The sequence below is a fragment of the Panicum hallii genome, chromosome 8 (assembly GCF_002211085.1).
Source record: "Panicum hallii strain FIL2 chromosome 8, PHallii_v3.1, whole genome shotgun sequence".
Taxonomy (NCBI): domain Eukaryota; kingdom Viridiplantae; phylum Streptophyta; class Magnoliopsida; order Poales; family Poaceae; genus Panicum; species Panicum hallii.
The window spans coordinates 16,276,085-16,293,309 of NC_038049.1; the positions used below are offsets into that span (position 1 = coordinate 16,276,085).

Below are 17,225 nucleotides of genomic sequence, written 5' to 3' on the forward strand. Positions count from 1 at the left end.
TCTTGTTTTGCGACGTGTGTCGAAGGGAAAAATGAAGGGAAACATGAACAACAAATGGGAAGGACCATTCCTCATGACGGAGACATCAAGGCCAGAGGCCTGCAGGCTTCGGACGCTCGATGGGGTTGATGACCCGTATTCTTGGAACAAAGACATGTTGCAAAACTACTTTGTATAGGAAAATATCTAAGAGACGCCGGAGGGTTGATAACCGAAGGGGCTCGTAGGCATCTTTCTCATGTTTTCCTTTTCTTTTACCACTTTTTGTATCAAACATGTATCCAAGGACCCGTAATCTTTTCCTCACGGGGGAAGCCTTTGCGGTGGCTACCACGGTCACCGAAGGTGTGAGGTTTTTAATGACGCTGGATTCCTGTGTAACCCCTTGTGAAATATAAACAAGGATTCCCAAAGAAAATGTGTTCCCGAAGGGGGGAGAGAGCACCAAAGCAACTACCCACTTCGGTCGAAGGGGGATTTCATCGGCACGCAGCATTCAAGGGATTTTGCTCAATAAGTGAGCACAGTTCACCGAAGCTAGATAGGCTCGGCACCCCTTAGCTTCACTTAGAAAGAAAAAGGAAACCCTCTGGAGTGAAAGGCCAAAGGTATTCGTAAGAAAGAAAAACCAAACCTTCTCGAGCAAAAGGTCGAAGGTATTTGTAAAAGAAAAACGAAACCCACTCGATTGAAACGTTGAAGGTATTCATACGAATAAAAATCGAGACCTTCTCACAAGACCAAAAAAATGAAGGGGCTCCAACAAACAAAAGCCTTTGCCATCCCGACACCCTGATTAAGGGGGGGTGGCACTTTGCAGCCTGATTATGCTTAATCATGCTGTCAGATTGCCGAAGGGGCTTGCTCGGGGTAGTAAATAAGAGATGCGTCAAGAAACTTTGCAGCCCCGAAACCATGACTGAGCAGGAAGGGGTGGTGCCTCACGTTTTTCATCATACTCAATCATGCATCCGGTTCAGCAAAGGGTCTCACATCAAACATACACTTCTTTGTGAATCAAACATTTCCAAAGTTCACATACAACATACGAAACTGCCATTTATTTCATAAAATACAACAAATAATCTGAAAACATCACTGTTCTTCATCAAATACAACATGATCAATTTCATCTATCAACTCTTGAACGGCAACACGGATGATATCTTCGGCCATGCGACGAAGGCTATTGTCGGACGGCATCCCTGCAGCCGAAGATTGTGCGGGACAGGAGAGATAATGGTTTCTTCTCTTCGGTCACGTTCTAACGTGGTACATATACTCCAAAGGACCGCATTCATTTTCCACAGGCTCCGATGTTGGCTCCTTAAGCCCTTCAGGCAAGCTGTACGACACGTTAGAACAATTTCCGATCTGTCAAATTTCATGATGAAGGGTGCGATCAGCAAGAACCTTAGCGTGAGCAGCAAGATCACGCTCGAACTCAGCAAAAATTTCCTTCGCAGCAACATTGCATTTTTCATATGTATGGAGCTTAAGGGCTCAGAATTCATCAAAAGTCACGAAGGGAACACTGAGTGAAACTTCGCCCAGGCTTGCCTAGTTACGAAGAAATCATCGTGATTCATTGTCACAAGCAATATATCTTCGGTGACCCACGCAGGTTCCGTCGTAGGGTCCTGCGCAGGGTCGAAGGTGTTAGTATCCAAAAGTGATATATTACAAAACTCAATTGTTCATATGAATAATCCTCACACCTCTCCAGTTTCCGCTCTTTCAACACCCGAAGGGTTAGCTTGAGCATCTGAACCATCAACACCACTCTGCGTAGACGAAGGGTGTACAGGTATAAGCATCTCAACTGCAGCCTCCGAAGCAGTAGCAGCAGCTTGTGAAGAAGGGCCCGCAGTCGAAGCAGTACAAAGAAACTCCTTGGCGTAGGACTCCGCTTTCAGTTTAATCAGTATCAAATTCGAAGTACATGTCAGAAGCAAGGTTCAGAATATACCAAAAGCGACGAAGTCAAAGAAGCATACCTGCTCCTTCAGTCGATCACCTTCGTAGCAAACAAGAGCATTACCCCTTGAAAAAATGATTCGATAAGTTCTTGGCAATATTTTCAGGAAGGGGGAGCAAGTTCCCTATCTGGACGGCTTCTTCCGAAGGCCACTCGAAGGTACGGTCGCGCAGTGCATGAAGATGAGCCTTGAGAATACCCTAAGAAACACCAGCTTCAGGTCGCGACAATGGCACACAGATCCCCATAGAGGTAGCTCCCGGAGTCCACCATAGCAAGACATGCCCGTAGCCATTTGAAAAATTGTTGGATTTCCAAGTCCTCAGGACCAGCAAGCTCCGGAGCGATCAAGCCATAGGCGGACAAAAGACGGGGGCCCTCCTCCTGCAATTGAGCCATGCCGACGGAAAGAGTTGCGTGATAAACCTTGAAATTTTTGCACGAGACTCGACGCTTCTCTTCTGCCTTAGTGGCTCGAGCTTCGGCTGTCTCAAATCGAACCTGCACTTCAGCAAGTTGATTTGTGAGATTCTTGTTTATTTCAACTTCGGTTTCAGCCTCGGTGCACGCAGCGGTGTGCTGGCTTTGCTCGGCTTTGAGGGCCTTCTGGAGCTCCAGCTTTTCTCGTTCCAGCATAGCAATTTTTTCCTCCAACTCTGACAAGTGAGAGGAGGCAGAGCTTCGGCTTGGAGTTGGTGGTTGGCACAACGAGTAGCGACAAATGCCTTCAATGACAAATCCTCAATGCAGCGAAGCATGTTGGCCATGCCAGACTTCATCAATTCCTTTTCCATTAACGGGAAACAGAAACACTCACCAGCCTCACGCAAGAATCCATGTTCTCGGTCGTGCTCTTGAAGCGAAGGCTGCCAATAATCTGTCGCCCCGATGAGTTTGGCTTCGAATGCATTTAGTTCAGCAACAATGGCAGTGGGGTCTTTGGGGCTCTCAAAGTAACCGTCGCTATCGGTCAGGCGCAAGCTCCCTTCAGCTTCATTGTTTCCGCCCAGAACCTTGTTGGCAGGGGCCGCTCGTTCAGGGGGCGCTTCGTCATCAGCTGGAGCATCCTCCTCTTCGCTGCTCTCGGACGAGGATGACGAGCTAGAGCCGGAGGAGCTAGAAGTGGCCCCGCTAGAACTCAGGACAATCTCCTCGCGATGTCGAGCGCATTGAATTGGCACATCATCAACAACAATCTCCTCTATTTTTTCATCTTCTTCATCGCTCTCCATCTCTTGATCACTAAGATCAAGATTCGGGGTCCCGGATCACCAAATAGACCGAAGGGTGAGGCAGCGCCATCGACATGGGAGCCGCCGCGATGGGGCTGGCTTCCATAGCATCTTCGGAGTCCCCCTTGTCTTGAAGCGGGGGAGGACCTGAGGGCACTGTGTCAATGAGATGGGAGTGCTTGTGCCCACTGGCGCCCTTCGTCTTGTGTTTTCTTTTCTTTTGTTCAAGGCTCGCGGTAGCATAGCTGCTACCACCGCCCTCGGATGCCTTCGTGGCTTTGATAAGCTGTTTACCTTTCTCTTTATCTTCAGCTTCCTTGTGCTTCATCGCAGCGATGCGCTGGGGGGCTGTGACGCCGAACGCAAGGAACACACGGTTTGTGCGTGTCCCGCCTAGTTTCTGCTTGATGGCCTTGTACTCCGTGGAGGTCTCGAGACCAAGAATATCATCGATCCGACGCTCAATGAAGCCTAGATCAATCGCTACATAACCGAACCAACTATAAGCAAAAGGATGAAGGTAGAAAAAATACAGTCATCAGCAAAAGCAGCACTCACTTTCTTTGGTTGTATGATAAATTGGGTTAGGCAATATGACACATCGACTCGATCCTTAAACGAGACAAGGCGGACATCTTCCATACTCAGCCACACAGGTACGAGCAAAACTCTCAGGCATCCCACAAAAGGAACCCTGATCCGCCCCATCTCAAGGTAATCACCAACACTTAGTTGTTCATTAATACTTTTTAAAAATCCCAACCCATATTTACACAACAACACACTCAACACATTTTCTTGTTTGAAAACAACTGCATTTGTAAAATGAGTAGTAAGAATGTTGAATAATAGGTCCTAAGCATTTAGCTAATATCAAGGAGATCGCATAAACAGAGCGTATCATGTCTAGCGATAAGCCCTAGATTATGTCACATCAGCGAGGTAATGGCAACAAGGAGTGGCTATCCAACCAGGTTCATAACTAAATCAGATAGTAAAATAATTTATGCATATATATATAACTGGATGCAAGTAGTATTAGGCTTCTACGGGTCGTGTTTGAAAACTGGGATAAATAAGATCAAAAGGGAATAGGTTGGACTTACCGTCTTTAAATCCTTCAGGCTGTTCCTGATCATGGTACAGGGCTTCTAGCTCCGGCTCGCGATCCTAGCCTTCGTACACAAGATCGCAGCGCTGGCCTCTAAACTCGTCCTCCTCCTCAATCACTCCGTCGGCTACAGCAATTACAACGCAAACGACAAACAAACACAATCAAGTACAACACAAAATGAGCTCAAAAGAAGATGAAAATAGGAGGAATGGATAGTATATGATTTTATAGGAATAGAGGAAAAAGAATCAATTGATTTGGAGCTTAGATAGGTGAGATATGGCTTTGTAATTGGAGGCTTCTAATTAAATTCCGAAAATGATATAACATAAATGGAGGGGAGCTTCACGAGCTTAATGGACGTGGCTCATGTGGTTGGGCTATTGTTTTTCTTGGGCCGGTAGTGATCTGCAGGACCCGCAAAGCCCATGACTCATCTGCTCACGGGAAAGAGGCGCAGAGGCAGGACGACGTCCCCGGGTGGCGCCGCCAGCACCCACGGTGGCAACTCGCCGGAGCTTCGCGGGGATCGAGCTATAGTCCACCGTTTCGAAATCTGAGAGAACGGGGAGAGAGAGGAGGGCGACGGAGTTCAGTTTTGGGGACTCCGGGCATGGGAGAGGGCGTGGAAGGTGGTCCGCACCGAGCAGCCATTGCTGCGGCCATGGGAGTTCGTGGGGAGCTCGCTGGTGACCGGGAAAGGAAGAGCCGCGGGTTGGGGATGGTAGAGTAAGGTCTGGAGGTGCTCACTTTCGAGCCAATCGAACTGTGGTGGCCAAACGCCGGAGATCGACGAGGGGGCCGTCCTCTGTACAGAAACAGGGGAGGAGGAAATTGGAGCGGGGAGGAAGAAGAGCGGTGGAGCTGGCGGCTCAGCGAGCTCGTGATGGAGAGGAGAGCAGCTTGGGGTGGCTTTCATAGGCGGCGGGGCCGAGCTGTGCCAACGCTCCGCAGCTCGCCTTCAATGGCAGGGCGATGGTGGAGCGGCAGCTTGCGGGCGTGGTCGTGATGGTGGTGGTGCACCAGCGACGAGGCGGTAAAGCCGGCGAGCAAGGCTGCATCGGCGTGGGTGAGGACGAGCACGGCAAGGGGGCCTGGCTTGGCGAGCTTGCACGCGGCGTGGGCGCTGCAGCACCTGCTGGAGCATGGTGCCGTATGCGTGCTGCTGAGGAGGGCTTGTGCGTGTGTGCAGCTTGCTTGCGTAGGTCGACAGGGGAGACAATGGAATTAGCATGGTGGCTTAGAGAGAAGGAAGGATTAGGCTGCAATCAATGGATTGACAGGGAGATATTAATTAGATGGCGATTAGGTATAAGATGGGGTTTAGATGACAAGGGAATTTGAGCTCAAGGGATAAATTTATGCAAATAAGTTTTGAAAATAGTTTTGAATTCGAGTGATTTGAATATAAATTTTCGGGCTGTTACAAATCTACCCTACTTAAAATAAATCTCGTCATCGAGATCGGCTGGTTCCTAAATAGTTAGGAAAATTCTTTTCTCAGAGTATCTTCTCACTCCCATGTAGCTTCAGCTTCACTGTGCCTATTCCATTGGACTCGATATAATCGGACTATTGAATTTCTAGTCTCCATGGTGACTTTGTCTAAAATCTTAATCGGCAGCTTCTGATATCTGAGATCGTCTTGCAAATCTATTGCATCCATGGGCACTTGTTCCTCCGGAACTCTCAAGCATTTATTTAGTTGACACATATGGAATACTGGGTGTATATCTGATATTTCTTGAGGCAACTGTATACGGTATGCTACCTCTCCAACCTTTTGTAGCACCTGATAAGGTCCTATATAACAGGGTGCTAGCTTTCCCCGAACTTAAAATCTTTGGGTTCCTCGAATTGGAGACACCTTAAGATAAACATAGTCTCCAACTTCAAAACTCAGTTCTCGTCTTCGCTTCTCCGCATAACTCTACTAGCGAGATTGAGTTGCTTGCAATTTTTCTCTAATTTCTGCCACATGGTTTTCTGCTTCTTTTATGAGAGCTGGTCCAAGAAGGGTACGCTCTCCTACTTCTGACCACATTAGAGGAGTCCTAACTTTCTTCCATAAAGGGCTTCAAAAGGGGACATGCCTAAGCTGGCTTGATAACTATTATTGCAGGAGAATTCTGCAAAGGTTAAACTTTTCTCCCAATCTTTACCATAGGTGAGTACATAAGCTCTTAACATATCTTCCATGATTTGATTTACTCTTTCAGTCCGACCATCAGTCTGGGGGTGATAGGCTAAGCTAAAATCCAACTTAGTTCCCATGGACTTATGCAGACTTTTCCAAACTTTAGAGGTAAATTGAGTTCCTCGATCTGAGACAATTCTGCTAGGCACTCTATGTAACTTCACTATATTGTCAATGTATAACTAAGCCAGCTTATCTCCACCATAACAAGTACGTACTGGTATGAAGTGAGCGACTTTGGTGAGTCGGTCCACTATTATCCATATGGAGTCATTTCCTTTCTTTGTTCCGGGTAAACCATTGACAAAATCCATTCCTATTTCATCCCACTTCCATACTGGAATTGGCAGTGATTGAAGTAGACCAGCTGGCTTATGATGTTCTGCTTTTACTCCTTGACAAACATCACATTGTGCCACAAATTGTTCCACCTCTACTTTCATGCCATTCCACCAATATTTTTCTTTTAGGTCCATATACGTCTTAGTGACTCATGGGTGGATGGAATATGCTGAGTTATGGACCTTATCCATGATAGTAGCTTGTCAACTTGGCTTCGACCAACTACCAGTCCGTCTTTTCTTCACCGATCTAGTAAAACCAAGAGAGACTGTCACAACTGGCTTAGAGTATGATCGGCTGAAGAATCTGGTACTTGATGTCGAAACAATCGACTTGGATGGCTGGGTTATCAGTTCTTTTACTACCAAGCCCTTTAGACAATGGTGGTCAGCAAGGAGCCTTCATCTCTTCTTTGCATCAGCCAAAACATACTGCCAACAATTTGCCCCTATCTTCATTGTGCCGGATGATGAGGTAACCTACCTTTTCAATGTTCCATGAATTCCATAACAGATCATTACTTGATATTTTTCTAACTATCATGTTTGCAGGATGTTGATACCACTCCTCCAGGAGTCAGTAACACCAATCGGCCAATCAATTATGCCCCACCCTCAGAAACACGATATATCGGCCGTAACGCACCGTCCCTTCAAGATGTAGCCACAGCCCGATCCACCAAGCGCAAGGCTAAGAGTACCAAAATGCATGTGCGGAAGAAATTAGCTAAGGGAGTATCTTCATCGGATCAACCAGCCGATCCGGCAATAACGGCAAGGCTGCTAGTGACGGCCCTCAAGGTAAGTTATTCAATCGACCAACATCTGAATCAACAATCAGTCGCAATATTTCTATTATGGAAAACCTTGCAGGTATCCCCGGCACAAACTTCATCATCACGAGTATCATCGGCTCCACCACTTGCCAATCCATGGGCAACATCGATCACTCCGAAGGTGAACATTCCATTGGATTCACCCGAACTAGCAGCACCGACGTCAGCTTCGACCCCAATAATATCAGTTCCTCTAATCGCTCCAATGACTGAACCACCGGCAGAATCATCATCATCCTTGCTGTTGGACCCACCACTGCCTCAATCTCTTCAGGTATAATACAATTTCCTCATAAGATTTTAGCGCAAACATGGGCATTCATAATTCTCTTCAACATTTCATTAGTCATCAGTGACCATCATCCAGGAGCAACCTCAGGGAGCTGCCACATCAGCTCAATCCAAACCGCTACTAGAAGAGCAAGAGGGCCAAGCACAAGGAACCAATGCAGGCACCATCCCAAGAACTGAACCAATAACTCTTGCTGAATCGACAAAAAAGCAACCTTCCACGGTTCTTACAATGATGATGACTACTCAATTTGATGAAATTATCCTGAAACAAGTAAATCCCTTGTGGCTTCTGTTGATTCATCATTATGACATCATTACTGAATCTGATTCATCCATGCAAGCCCAAGATACTCAAGACAACAGCCTTTTCTCATAACAAATCGGAGATCTTCTGGAGGAAGAAGAGATTTCATCAAAAGCTGTGGTGCTGGGAGAGGTTCCAGACGAAGTCAAAGCAAAGCTTCAAGAGATCCTTCAACTTTTGAATCAAGATATTGGCTCATTGGTCCAAGATGCAGAAGGCGTAAAGGGAGTGTTTTGTCTCTTAAAGGGCCAACTGCTAGCCGATGTCGAGGCTACTCTGCTTCCGGTCGCCTTCATTGAAGGATATCAACTTAAAGTTCTCCAAGCCATGCAGCACCTGTTCGATCGTGCCACCCAAGCGGAGCTGATCACCTAGAAAGAGGCTAGCCGATCCCGAGCCAACGACATCAAAGCCTGGATTGAACTCCTTGAAAACTCTCGGACTACCATTGTAGGTGAGATTGATCGGCTAAAGGCAAGAAGAGCAGTACTTAGGAAAGAACTAGAGGCAGTGACTCCTGCCTTATCAGATGAAGAAAAGAAGCTAAATCAACTTCCCAGCGTTATAGATAAAATGAAAGAAGACATGAAAGCACCGGTTCGTGAAGCTGTCTGCCTCCACAAGATGATCAAGCCGATCCTAGGGTTAGCTGATGACGATCAAAGAGAAATTAAAGAGGTTGATCAGATTCACCTGCGTGCGATCCATGCAATCCGGAGTTTCCTCGGGTTGTTGTAATCACTTTGATCTTACTTTACTGCTTCACAATTTGAAGTCATCACGATGACGCAAACAATTGTTTGATGTAATTATTTTTTGCACTAAGGGCGACATATGACGTGTCGGCCATGAAACAACCGATCGCGGCTAAGTACCATCGGCTGATAGAACATGTTTACTTCACGCATCTTCCCTTATGTTCCTTTTTCAAATTTTTTCATGCTAAGGTGATACCTCTTGTATTGGCTACAACTTACAATCGATCTTTCTTGTTTACACTTAGCACTAACAACCATCAGCCTAGGTCTGCTTTCGTCTCCAATATCCACTTGTTCTAATTCATCGGCTGATGTAAATACGTGCCCCAGCTTGCCTTCAACATTCAACAGGAAATCATCCATTAAGACAACTCTTCAGAGCTGACTGCTTGGATCGGCTTTAAACCAAAATTGAACATCTTAAGGAAATATCCTTCCCAAACTTTGCCCGATATGCACTCCGCACCATTATACCCCCAGATCTAAGGATCAGCCGTCGCAACACTGAGCGATGAATCAGCATATACAACCTCGACGGTATCCTCTAGCCATTGAATAAGACATTAATGCATGGTGGATGGAATGCAGCAATTTGCATGGATCCAATCCTGTCCCAAGACCAAATTATATGAACCTTTTCCATTAATGATGAAAAGGGTGGTAGGGAGAGTATTACTCCCAATCGTCAATTCAACATTGATTGCCCCTAGAGCCGGCGAGGTCTTGCCTTCGAAGTCCTTGAGCACCATATTGGTCTTCACTAGATCTTCTTCGCCTTTCCTAGGCTTCCGATACATGGCGTATGGCATCACATTAACAGCAGCTCCAACATCAACTAACATTTTAGTCATCGGCCAGCCATCAACGTGTCCCTTGATGTACAGAGGCCTCAAGTGCCGACGTTCTTTTTCGTCTGGCTTGTCAAACGTGGCTGGCATCGGATCTAGAGTTAGCTGGGCCATCGCCAGTTCCTTTGCTTCTTCATCATCTGTTGGAGCCTTGAACTCCATTGACAAGACGAATACCATATTAACCGATGCTGATGGAGCCGTTTCATCAGCTTTTTGCTTGACGCGCCACACTTGGGACCTTACTTGCTTCTTCTCTTGAGTGCGCTCTTCCTCTTGCTCCCTGTGGCACAGCCTTTGAACCCTCCTTTTCTGAGACTTAGTCAACCCTCTGGGGCACCATTGGGGATATGTCTCAGGATCTTAATGATAGGTGCGTTGATGCTCAATTTCGCGGTTCAAAGGTTCTTCATCTGGTACCCGATCGTTGGCCATATCCTCCAGCCGATCATGTACGCTGACCCTATGTCCCAGCCGATCATGAACAAGAATGCGTCTCTCCTCGCGCCTATTTCTACCGATCAGCTATCGGTCATGATCATCAAGACACGGTCTCTTGGATGAGCGATATTCTTCAAGTGGTCCGTTGCACTCATTACAGTTACCAGCGGACGGCAACCTCAGCCCCTCATTCCAACAGAAAATGAAAAAGGGCACCGCCAGTGTTCTTCATCGTGTTGGATCCTTTCCTCCTAGGAGCACCTCTCTCTGTGTTGCTAACGTTGATACTTGTCCAGCAATATTTGGGAAGTAACAGCTTTACGGGGTCTCATAGAGCTTTGCCCTTGCTTGTGTGGGCAACTCATCAGCCGATATTTGCAATTTAGGATCCACTGCTCTTGACTGCTCGGCCCACTCGAAGGTCAACACCTTAGCTTTCCCCTTGTTGCTTGTGTCACTCACTTCCACCATATTTGTAGGGAAAGGGTGCCCATCAATCTTCATTGGCTTTGCAGGATTTTCAAATTTGATCCTCCCCTGCTCGATAGCCAATTGAATTTCTAACGGAATGCTTTGCATTCATAGGTGTTATGAGACACAGCATTGTGCCACTTGCAATATTTGCGATTTTTTAATTCATCAACTGATGGGATCGTATGGTTAGGAAACAACTTGATCAACCCTTCTTGTAACAGCAGACCAAAGATCTTATCGGCTTTAGTGACATCAAAATCGGCACGAAACAGGCTTTTTATTCCTATTCCATTCTGCCAAGCCGATTTTAGCCTCGTCTTCAGAATTGGAGGAGTCATCAACAAATGCAACCTTCTTCTGAAAAGGGTTCCTCCTGGGATCTTGGACACGGACGTCAACGTTTGATAGTCTCTGAACAAGGTGACTTAAGCTCTCAAACTCTTGCGAAGAGAATCTTTCTTTGATGTGAGGCAAAAGTCCCTGGAAAACCAATTCACAAGAGATAGGCTATAGCATTGGCTCCGGATATCTCTGAACCTTTGAAAAAAATGAAGGACTGGCTGTAAGCTTCATCTCACAGCCGTCAAATCTGTAAGCTTCATCTCATGAACCCCAGCGAAAAAAAGACTTGTGGAACTGCTTCTCTAAATCGGCCCATGTGACGATGGAGTTGGCCGGTAGCGAGGAAAACCAAGTGAAAGACGATCCAGATAAAGACAACAGGAACAAACAGATCTTTGAGGCATCTTTCCCGGAAGCTTCTCCACACTGGACTAAGAATCGACTGACATGCTCAATCATTATCCCATTGTCCTGTCCAAAGAACTTGGTAAAATATGATACCCTATACCGATGGGGCATGGCGATCTGATCGTAAGCCTCAGGGTAGGGCCTTTGATACATGTAGGCTGGCTCTTTGCGCTTCAAGACGAATTGATTTCTCATCACATCAGCTATTTGTCCAGCCCAGTTGATGTTCTGGAGGCTATCCTGTTGCTGAACGGCTGGTTGCGGTTGTTGTATCAGGTGCTGGGGCTGATGAACTATGGGCTGGTGCCTGCGGCTGGTAGGACCCTTGTTGCGTCGAGAAGTTTGTTGCCGGTTGAGGAGCCGGTGAGCCTTGCTGATAACTACTAGCCTGTTGCTGGTGATGAGCCATCAGCTAGAAAGCCGATGCTTGCGAATCAAGACCGCCAAACTGCTGCTGAAAAGCTGGTGGCTGGGCGAGTGGCACCAGAGGTAACGACCCCTAAGGCATAGAGTGCGCACCATGAGTTGGTTTGCTTGCACCTGTAGTATCTTGAGTTTGCGCGGGTGCCCCTGTACTTGTTGGGATCATGTAATCAGGAGGCATTCTCAGAGATGTATTGGGGGTGAAACCAATTGGGGTGCTAAAGAGGCCTCCATGCACTGATGACACCATCAACGGCGAGCTAGGAGTAAACACCGGTGCAGTCTGGAGTGGATTCCCTAAGGAGTGGAGTGAATGGGGCACTCGATAACCTCCAGCCTCTGCTTGCACCACGTTGGGTTGTACTGGCTGGGTGCCAATACCTGTCATAGCAGCGTTCTCAGCTCTAGCCCCTGCTGTAGCCGATGACTCCGGCTGGAAGTAGCATGGTCCTTTGTAACCCATCTGCCTGTTGCCGGCCATAGTCTCCCTGAAGGCATGCTGAACTGAATTCATCAAGATGCTCGACTGGTTGATCATTGCATGGTGCATGGCTTGATCGAACATCTCTTGAAACTTAACCGTGTCCTCAGTGACTATGATTTCCCGTAGCTTTGGGAAGGCTGTCTTCTGCGTGACCTCTCCTTTCCTGGTAGAGCTGAAAGTTCTAAGGCAGGCTTGCTGGTACTCATCTATGGCCTTCTGCAACAACTGCTTCTGGGTGTCATTAAGATCTTCCATGGTGACATCGATGACGTTTTCCGTGTTCACCTCGCTAGACTTCGGGATGCTCATGTTGAGGTTGTTGTTGTGGTCCTAACAGGCATGCCAAAAGTGTGCTGACGCAAAAAAACCAGTGATTGGTTTCCTACACAACCCCACATGACGACTTGGGAGATTTGCTTTCCTCCGGTGCAGGCACCAAAAATAGCTTCGCGTAGGTACGGGACGTGCCAGTCAATTTGACCTGCAATTTACAACGGACAATGCAACGTCAAATACTTGAACTACCGGCTGGTTTTCTGAATCATTCAACAGGAGATATCGATCAAAGGTCCGATATGAATAAATAAGTAATCGGCTAGAACAAGCCGATTCAATTGTAAAAGCAGTATTGATTTTACTTAATAATGCCTTGTAAACAACACCTAGATCTAGATCTGATTGGCTATGCTTGATGTGATAGATTGAAACAATAAAACTATAGTAAAAGCTGATAGATAACTCAAATCGAAGCTGCATAACCATGATAAAAGCTAAACTAAACAAGACTAAGAGAATTAATCTCGTAGAGAAAAGCTATTATCGATAACAGGTGAACAAATAGATCGAGAAAAAAGTGATGCATCGTCAATCAAAGAACCTAATTTATTATCGAAGTGATGCAGCCCGGCCAACAAGAATAACTCATTGAAGAAAACGAAAAAAGCTACAAAACTAGGGTTTGGCGAAGTTGCCGACAAAAAAGGAGTAATTGTTGTATTTGATTGGATGTCACCCTGATTACAAGCCCGTAGGCCAATATTTATAGCCCAAGCTAACAAACCCTAGTTGATCACGACACCACATAATTTGACTAAAAAGAAAACAATCTTTTCTATAACAAACAACTCGCACATGACTTGGACTCTACATAACGTTTTTGCTGACGTAAGACATCAGTATCTATTCCGCTCCATCGGCTGTGATGCCATGTCACCCAATCGGCCAACTCCATTTCAACATCAGCCAGCTTCCATTGGCTACCTCCCTTGCCTCATCATAGGCCAGACTCGTGCCAAAAAACCGGTGTCAACAGCCTCAAGAGAAATCCTAACACCAAGTGCTGACGTGGTGTCTAGCTTAGTGTTAGATAGGAAGCGTGTTGCACCCCACGGAATAGTGTGGTAGGCAACAAGTGGTGACAACCCTGTTCATCCCTCGTAGTCCACCACGTTCCGATGTTTTCATAACAGTAGTTGCTATTTGCAGTTGGACTCCCCTCTCACCCCTTTCTGTAGTCCTTCCTCTCGCTAGCCGCCGAGGTAAGCTCTTGGTTCCCGATATCAAGTTAGAAGCAAGGTTTAGTTTAGAAGTAAGCTCGTTAGTTTAGAAGTGTTTTAGGAGTATTTTTTGGTCGTTGTCCTCCTAGCTGCTTACCGCTCTAAGGTTTAGAGTCTCTTGTATCAGACGGTCATTGCTTGGTTATTATCTTATCTTTCTTATCTGGCTTACCCCCACTATATTACTCCCTCCGTCCCAAAATATAGCTATGTTTAGAATTAGTCAAAGTCAAATATTTTCATCTTTGACCAACTATATCTTCAAGAAGAAGTTGCATGTTATGATAGCTGGTTTCATTCTGAATAAACTATTATTATTTTTATGTTGTCAATTTTTATGTAGTCAAATTTCCAAAAGGCTTTCCTTAAGCCAAGGTTCAACAACACCAGCTTCATCACCAATGGCTCAAAAGATACTCCATCAGTTCTCAGCCCCATCCAGCAGCCATATCCCTACTGAATTGAACACCGACAAAGGCAATGAAGGCTTTGAGCTCAGGACTGGACTTGTCAACATGGTCCAAGAAAGTCCCTTCTGTGGTAAGGCATCAGAGGATGTCAATGCTCATCTTCAGAACTTCCTAGAAGTGAGCAGCACAATCAACAACAAAGGCACTACAATAGAAAACATTCGTCTTCGTCTATTCTCATTCTCTTTTCTTGGGAAAGCAAAGACGTGGTTCTACACCAACAAGGATGCATTCACCACATCAGATGCCAGCTCTAATGCATTGCTGGACAAGTACTTTCCGGTGGGCAAAACCAACACCCTTCGGAACAGGATTTCCAATTTTCAACAACTCCAGGATGAAAACATCCCGAAAGCCTGCGAACGTCTCCAGGAATACATCGCAACATGCCCACACCACGAGATGGAACAACAGCTGATCATTCACAACTTCTTTCATGGCCTGAGTCAGCGAGCGCAAGACCACATAGATGCAGCAGTAGGAGGAGCATTCAACCAGATTGCCTCCAACCAGAGCTGGAAGGGAGATAGGCAGCCGGCCCATGTTAAAGAAGTACACCATTGATGTTGTAGATATGCTGCAGCCAAGATGGATCTTCTCATGAAAAAGCTGGAATCTTCGCACCAGGTGGTCAACTAGATCATGGAGTCTCGGGTAACATGTGAGACATGTGGCAATACTGGGCACTTGGGAAACACTTGCTCGTCAACTCAAGAGGACATAAACTTCATTGGGAACAACAATCCCAATAACTCAGGCTGCCGTCCTCAGCAAGGTTGGAACTCCAAGCCTAACCTCCCCTTCAGCCAATAGCAAGGCAACAACTTTAATAACAATTTTCAGCCCTCACTTAAGGACTTAAGAGTATAGCCAGAAATAAATTAATGATAACATTAGTAAGAAGTTTCAAGCTAATGATAAAATTTTGGACTCTTTGGCCACACAAATGGAGAGCTTTAACTCTGTTATTAAAAATTAGCTGAGTTTTAATAAAATGATAGAAACTCAAGTAGCTCAGCTAGTCTCATCTTGCCCTTACCATAATGAGGGAAAGCTACCCGGGAAATTGGAAGTAAATCCCAAGGAAAGTGTGAATGTGGTGACTACGTGGGCTGGAAAGTCCACGCAGGAACCACCATATCCGCAGGATGCAGGTACATGGCGGAAGACTGTAACTGCCAGGGATACCGATGCACAAGACGAGGTGCAGGAGGAGGCTGAAGAAACCGAGGAAGTCCCAAGGGCTTCCCAAGAGTACCATGATACAACTGCCTTACCATTTCTGGAATGGAGAAGGAGCCAGTGGCCGACAAGCAATTCGGCAAGTTCATCAAGGTAATTAAGAAGATTTATGTCAACATACCGCTTCTTGATGCTATGTAGGTTCCCACGTATGCCAAGTCTATCAAGGATATCCTTGGAAACAAGAGGTCCCTGCCAACCACCGAGGTCGTGCAGCTTACAGAGGAGTGTAGCACAGCTATACTCGATCCTCTTCCGGAGAAGAAGAAGAAGGACCCAGGATGCCCCACCATCACATGTTCAATCGGAGCCCAACACTTGAGGCACGCTCTTTGTGATCTGGGGGCGAGCGTCAGCGTCATGCCAAAGGTACTTTATGATAAACTTAACCATCATGCGCTTGCTCCTACTGCTATATGTTTGCAGCTAGCGAACCAATTTGTTCGTTACCCCGCGGGAATTGCAGAGAATATTCTGGTGAAAATATGAAATTTCTTCATCCGAGTTGATTTTGTCATTCTCGACATGGAAGTGGACACCAAGACCCCTCTCATATTGGGAAGGCTGTTCTTGAGCACGGCAAATGCACGCATTGATGTGGGAGCTGGAGAAATTCAGCTCAACATTAATGGAAAGAAAGAGAGATTCGTCTTTAGACCGAAGGTCGAACAATATTCCCAGGTCAAGAAATTCAACCAGAAGTAGTCCGTGAAAGAGCCGGAGAAGCCATCAACCCCATCCATCGAAGCCCTCATCAAATTCGTTGAGAGTCTTCGAATTCGAGAGGAGATCGAGCGGAAAGAGATCAAAACAAGCAAGCCTACAAGAAAGATGTGGCAAAAGAAAGTGTCCTCACCGATGACATCTCCATCCGGTGACAACAATCGAACCCAAGGTATGGAGAGTCCCGATCAGGACTCAAAACCCGAGCTCCCACCATGAGGTAACATGGTAGTTATCCATTCTTGCATTTGCATATAGGATAGTTTATTTCCTTGCATAATTTTTCTAAGCACATCATGGCATGTTTAAATTTTTGCAAAATGTATGATTAATTTTCGAACTCTTGATTTAGTTGCATTGCATAAAAAATATCGAAAAATTTCAGCCAGTTAGCAGGCTGGCTGGCCCCACTTGTCATCACTAGGCAAGGGTGCAGCTGTAGGGAAGAGCACTACTGCCAAGGACTTTAATCAAAGGAGCAAGCACTTGTGAACGTGTATGTGCAGGCCATTTAACCCCATCATGGATGGATGGCCTCTCTTACACCGTTCCTGTCCCGTTAGGCTGCACTTTTGTTTGAAGCGCATGTGCAGGAAGGGAGCATTATGAGCAGGGAACACGTCGGAGAAAGGAGCACGCGTGATGGTGCAGCATCAGGCCGACCGGCCCCATGCAGGCCAGCTGGCCTCCTCCTTGCCGTTCACGTCCCATCGCCACCAATTGAGGCATTATCACCTGCAAATCTACGAGTATAGTATCA

At 46.3% G+C, this 17,225-nt stretch overlaps 1 protein-coding gene, 1 long non-coding RNA gene and 1 other non-coding gene across 4 annotated transcripts; 1 reads left to right on the top strand and 2 right to left on the bottom strand.

The window, feature by feature from the left end:
• Window positions 1–1,063: 1,063 nt before the first annotated feature.
• On the bottom strand, window positions 1,064–5,585 carry LOC112902935. Of its 2 annotated transcripts, XR_003230696.1 has the most exons (6): window positions 5,075–5,585; window positions 4,317–4,448; window positions 1,998–3,693; window positions 1,719–1,909; window positions 1,414–1,640; window positions 1,064–1,345 (listed from the first exon to the last, which is right to left on the bottom strand). It is a non-coding gene; the product is annotated as an uncharacterized LOC112902935 (long non-coding RNA). The 2 variants fall into 2 exon arrangements; XR_003230695.1 differs by having other exon boundaries at window positions 4,317–5,177.
• Window positions 5,586–14,797: 9,212 nt separating this feature from the next.
• LOC112872478 lies at window positions 14,798–14,904 on the bottom strand. Its single transcript, XR_003224674.1, has one exon. It is a non-coding gene; the product is annotated as a small nucleolar RNA R71 (small nucleolar RNA).
• Window positions 14,905–15,787: 883 nt separating this feature from the next.
• Window positions 15,788–16,231, top strand: LOC112903648. Its single transcript, XM_025972885.1, has 3 exons — window positions 15,788–15,835; window positions 15,884–16,111; window positions 16,169–16,231. Exons 1-3 carry the CDS (start codon window positions 15,788–15,790, stop codon window positions 16,229–16,231), a joined length of 339 nt encoding a protein of 112 aa, XP_025828670.1.
• Window positions 16,232–17,225: the final 994 nt, after the last annotated feature.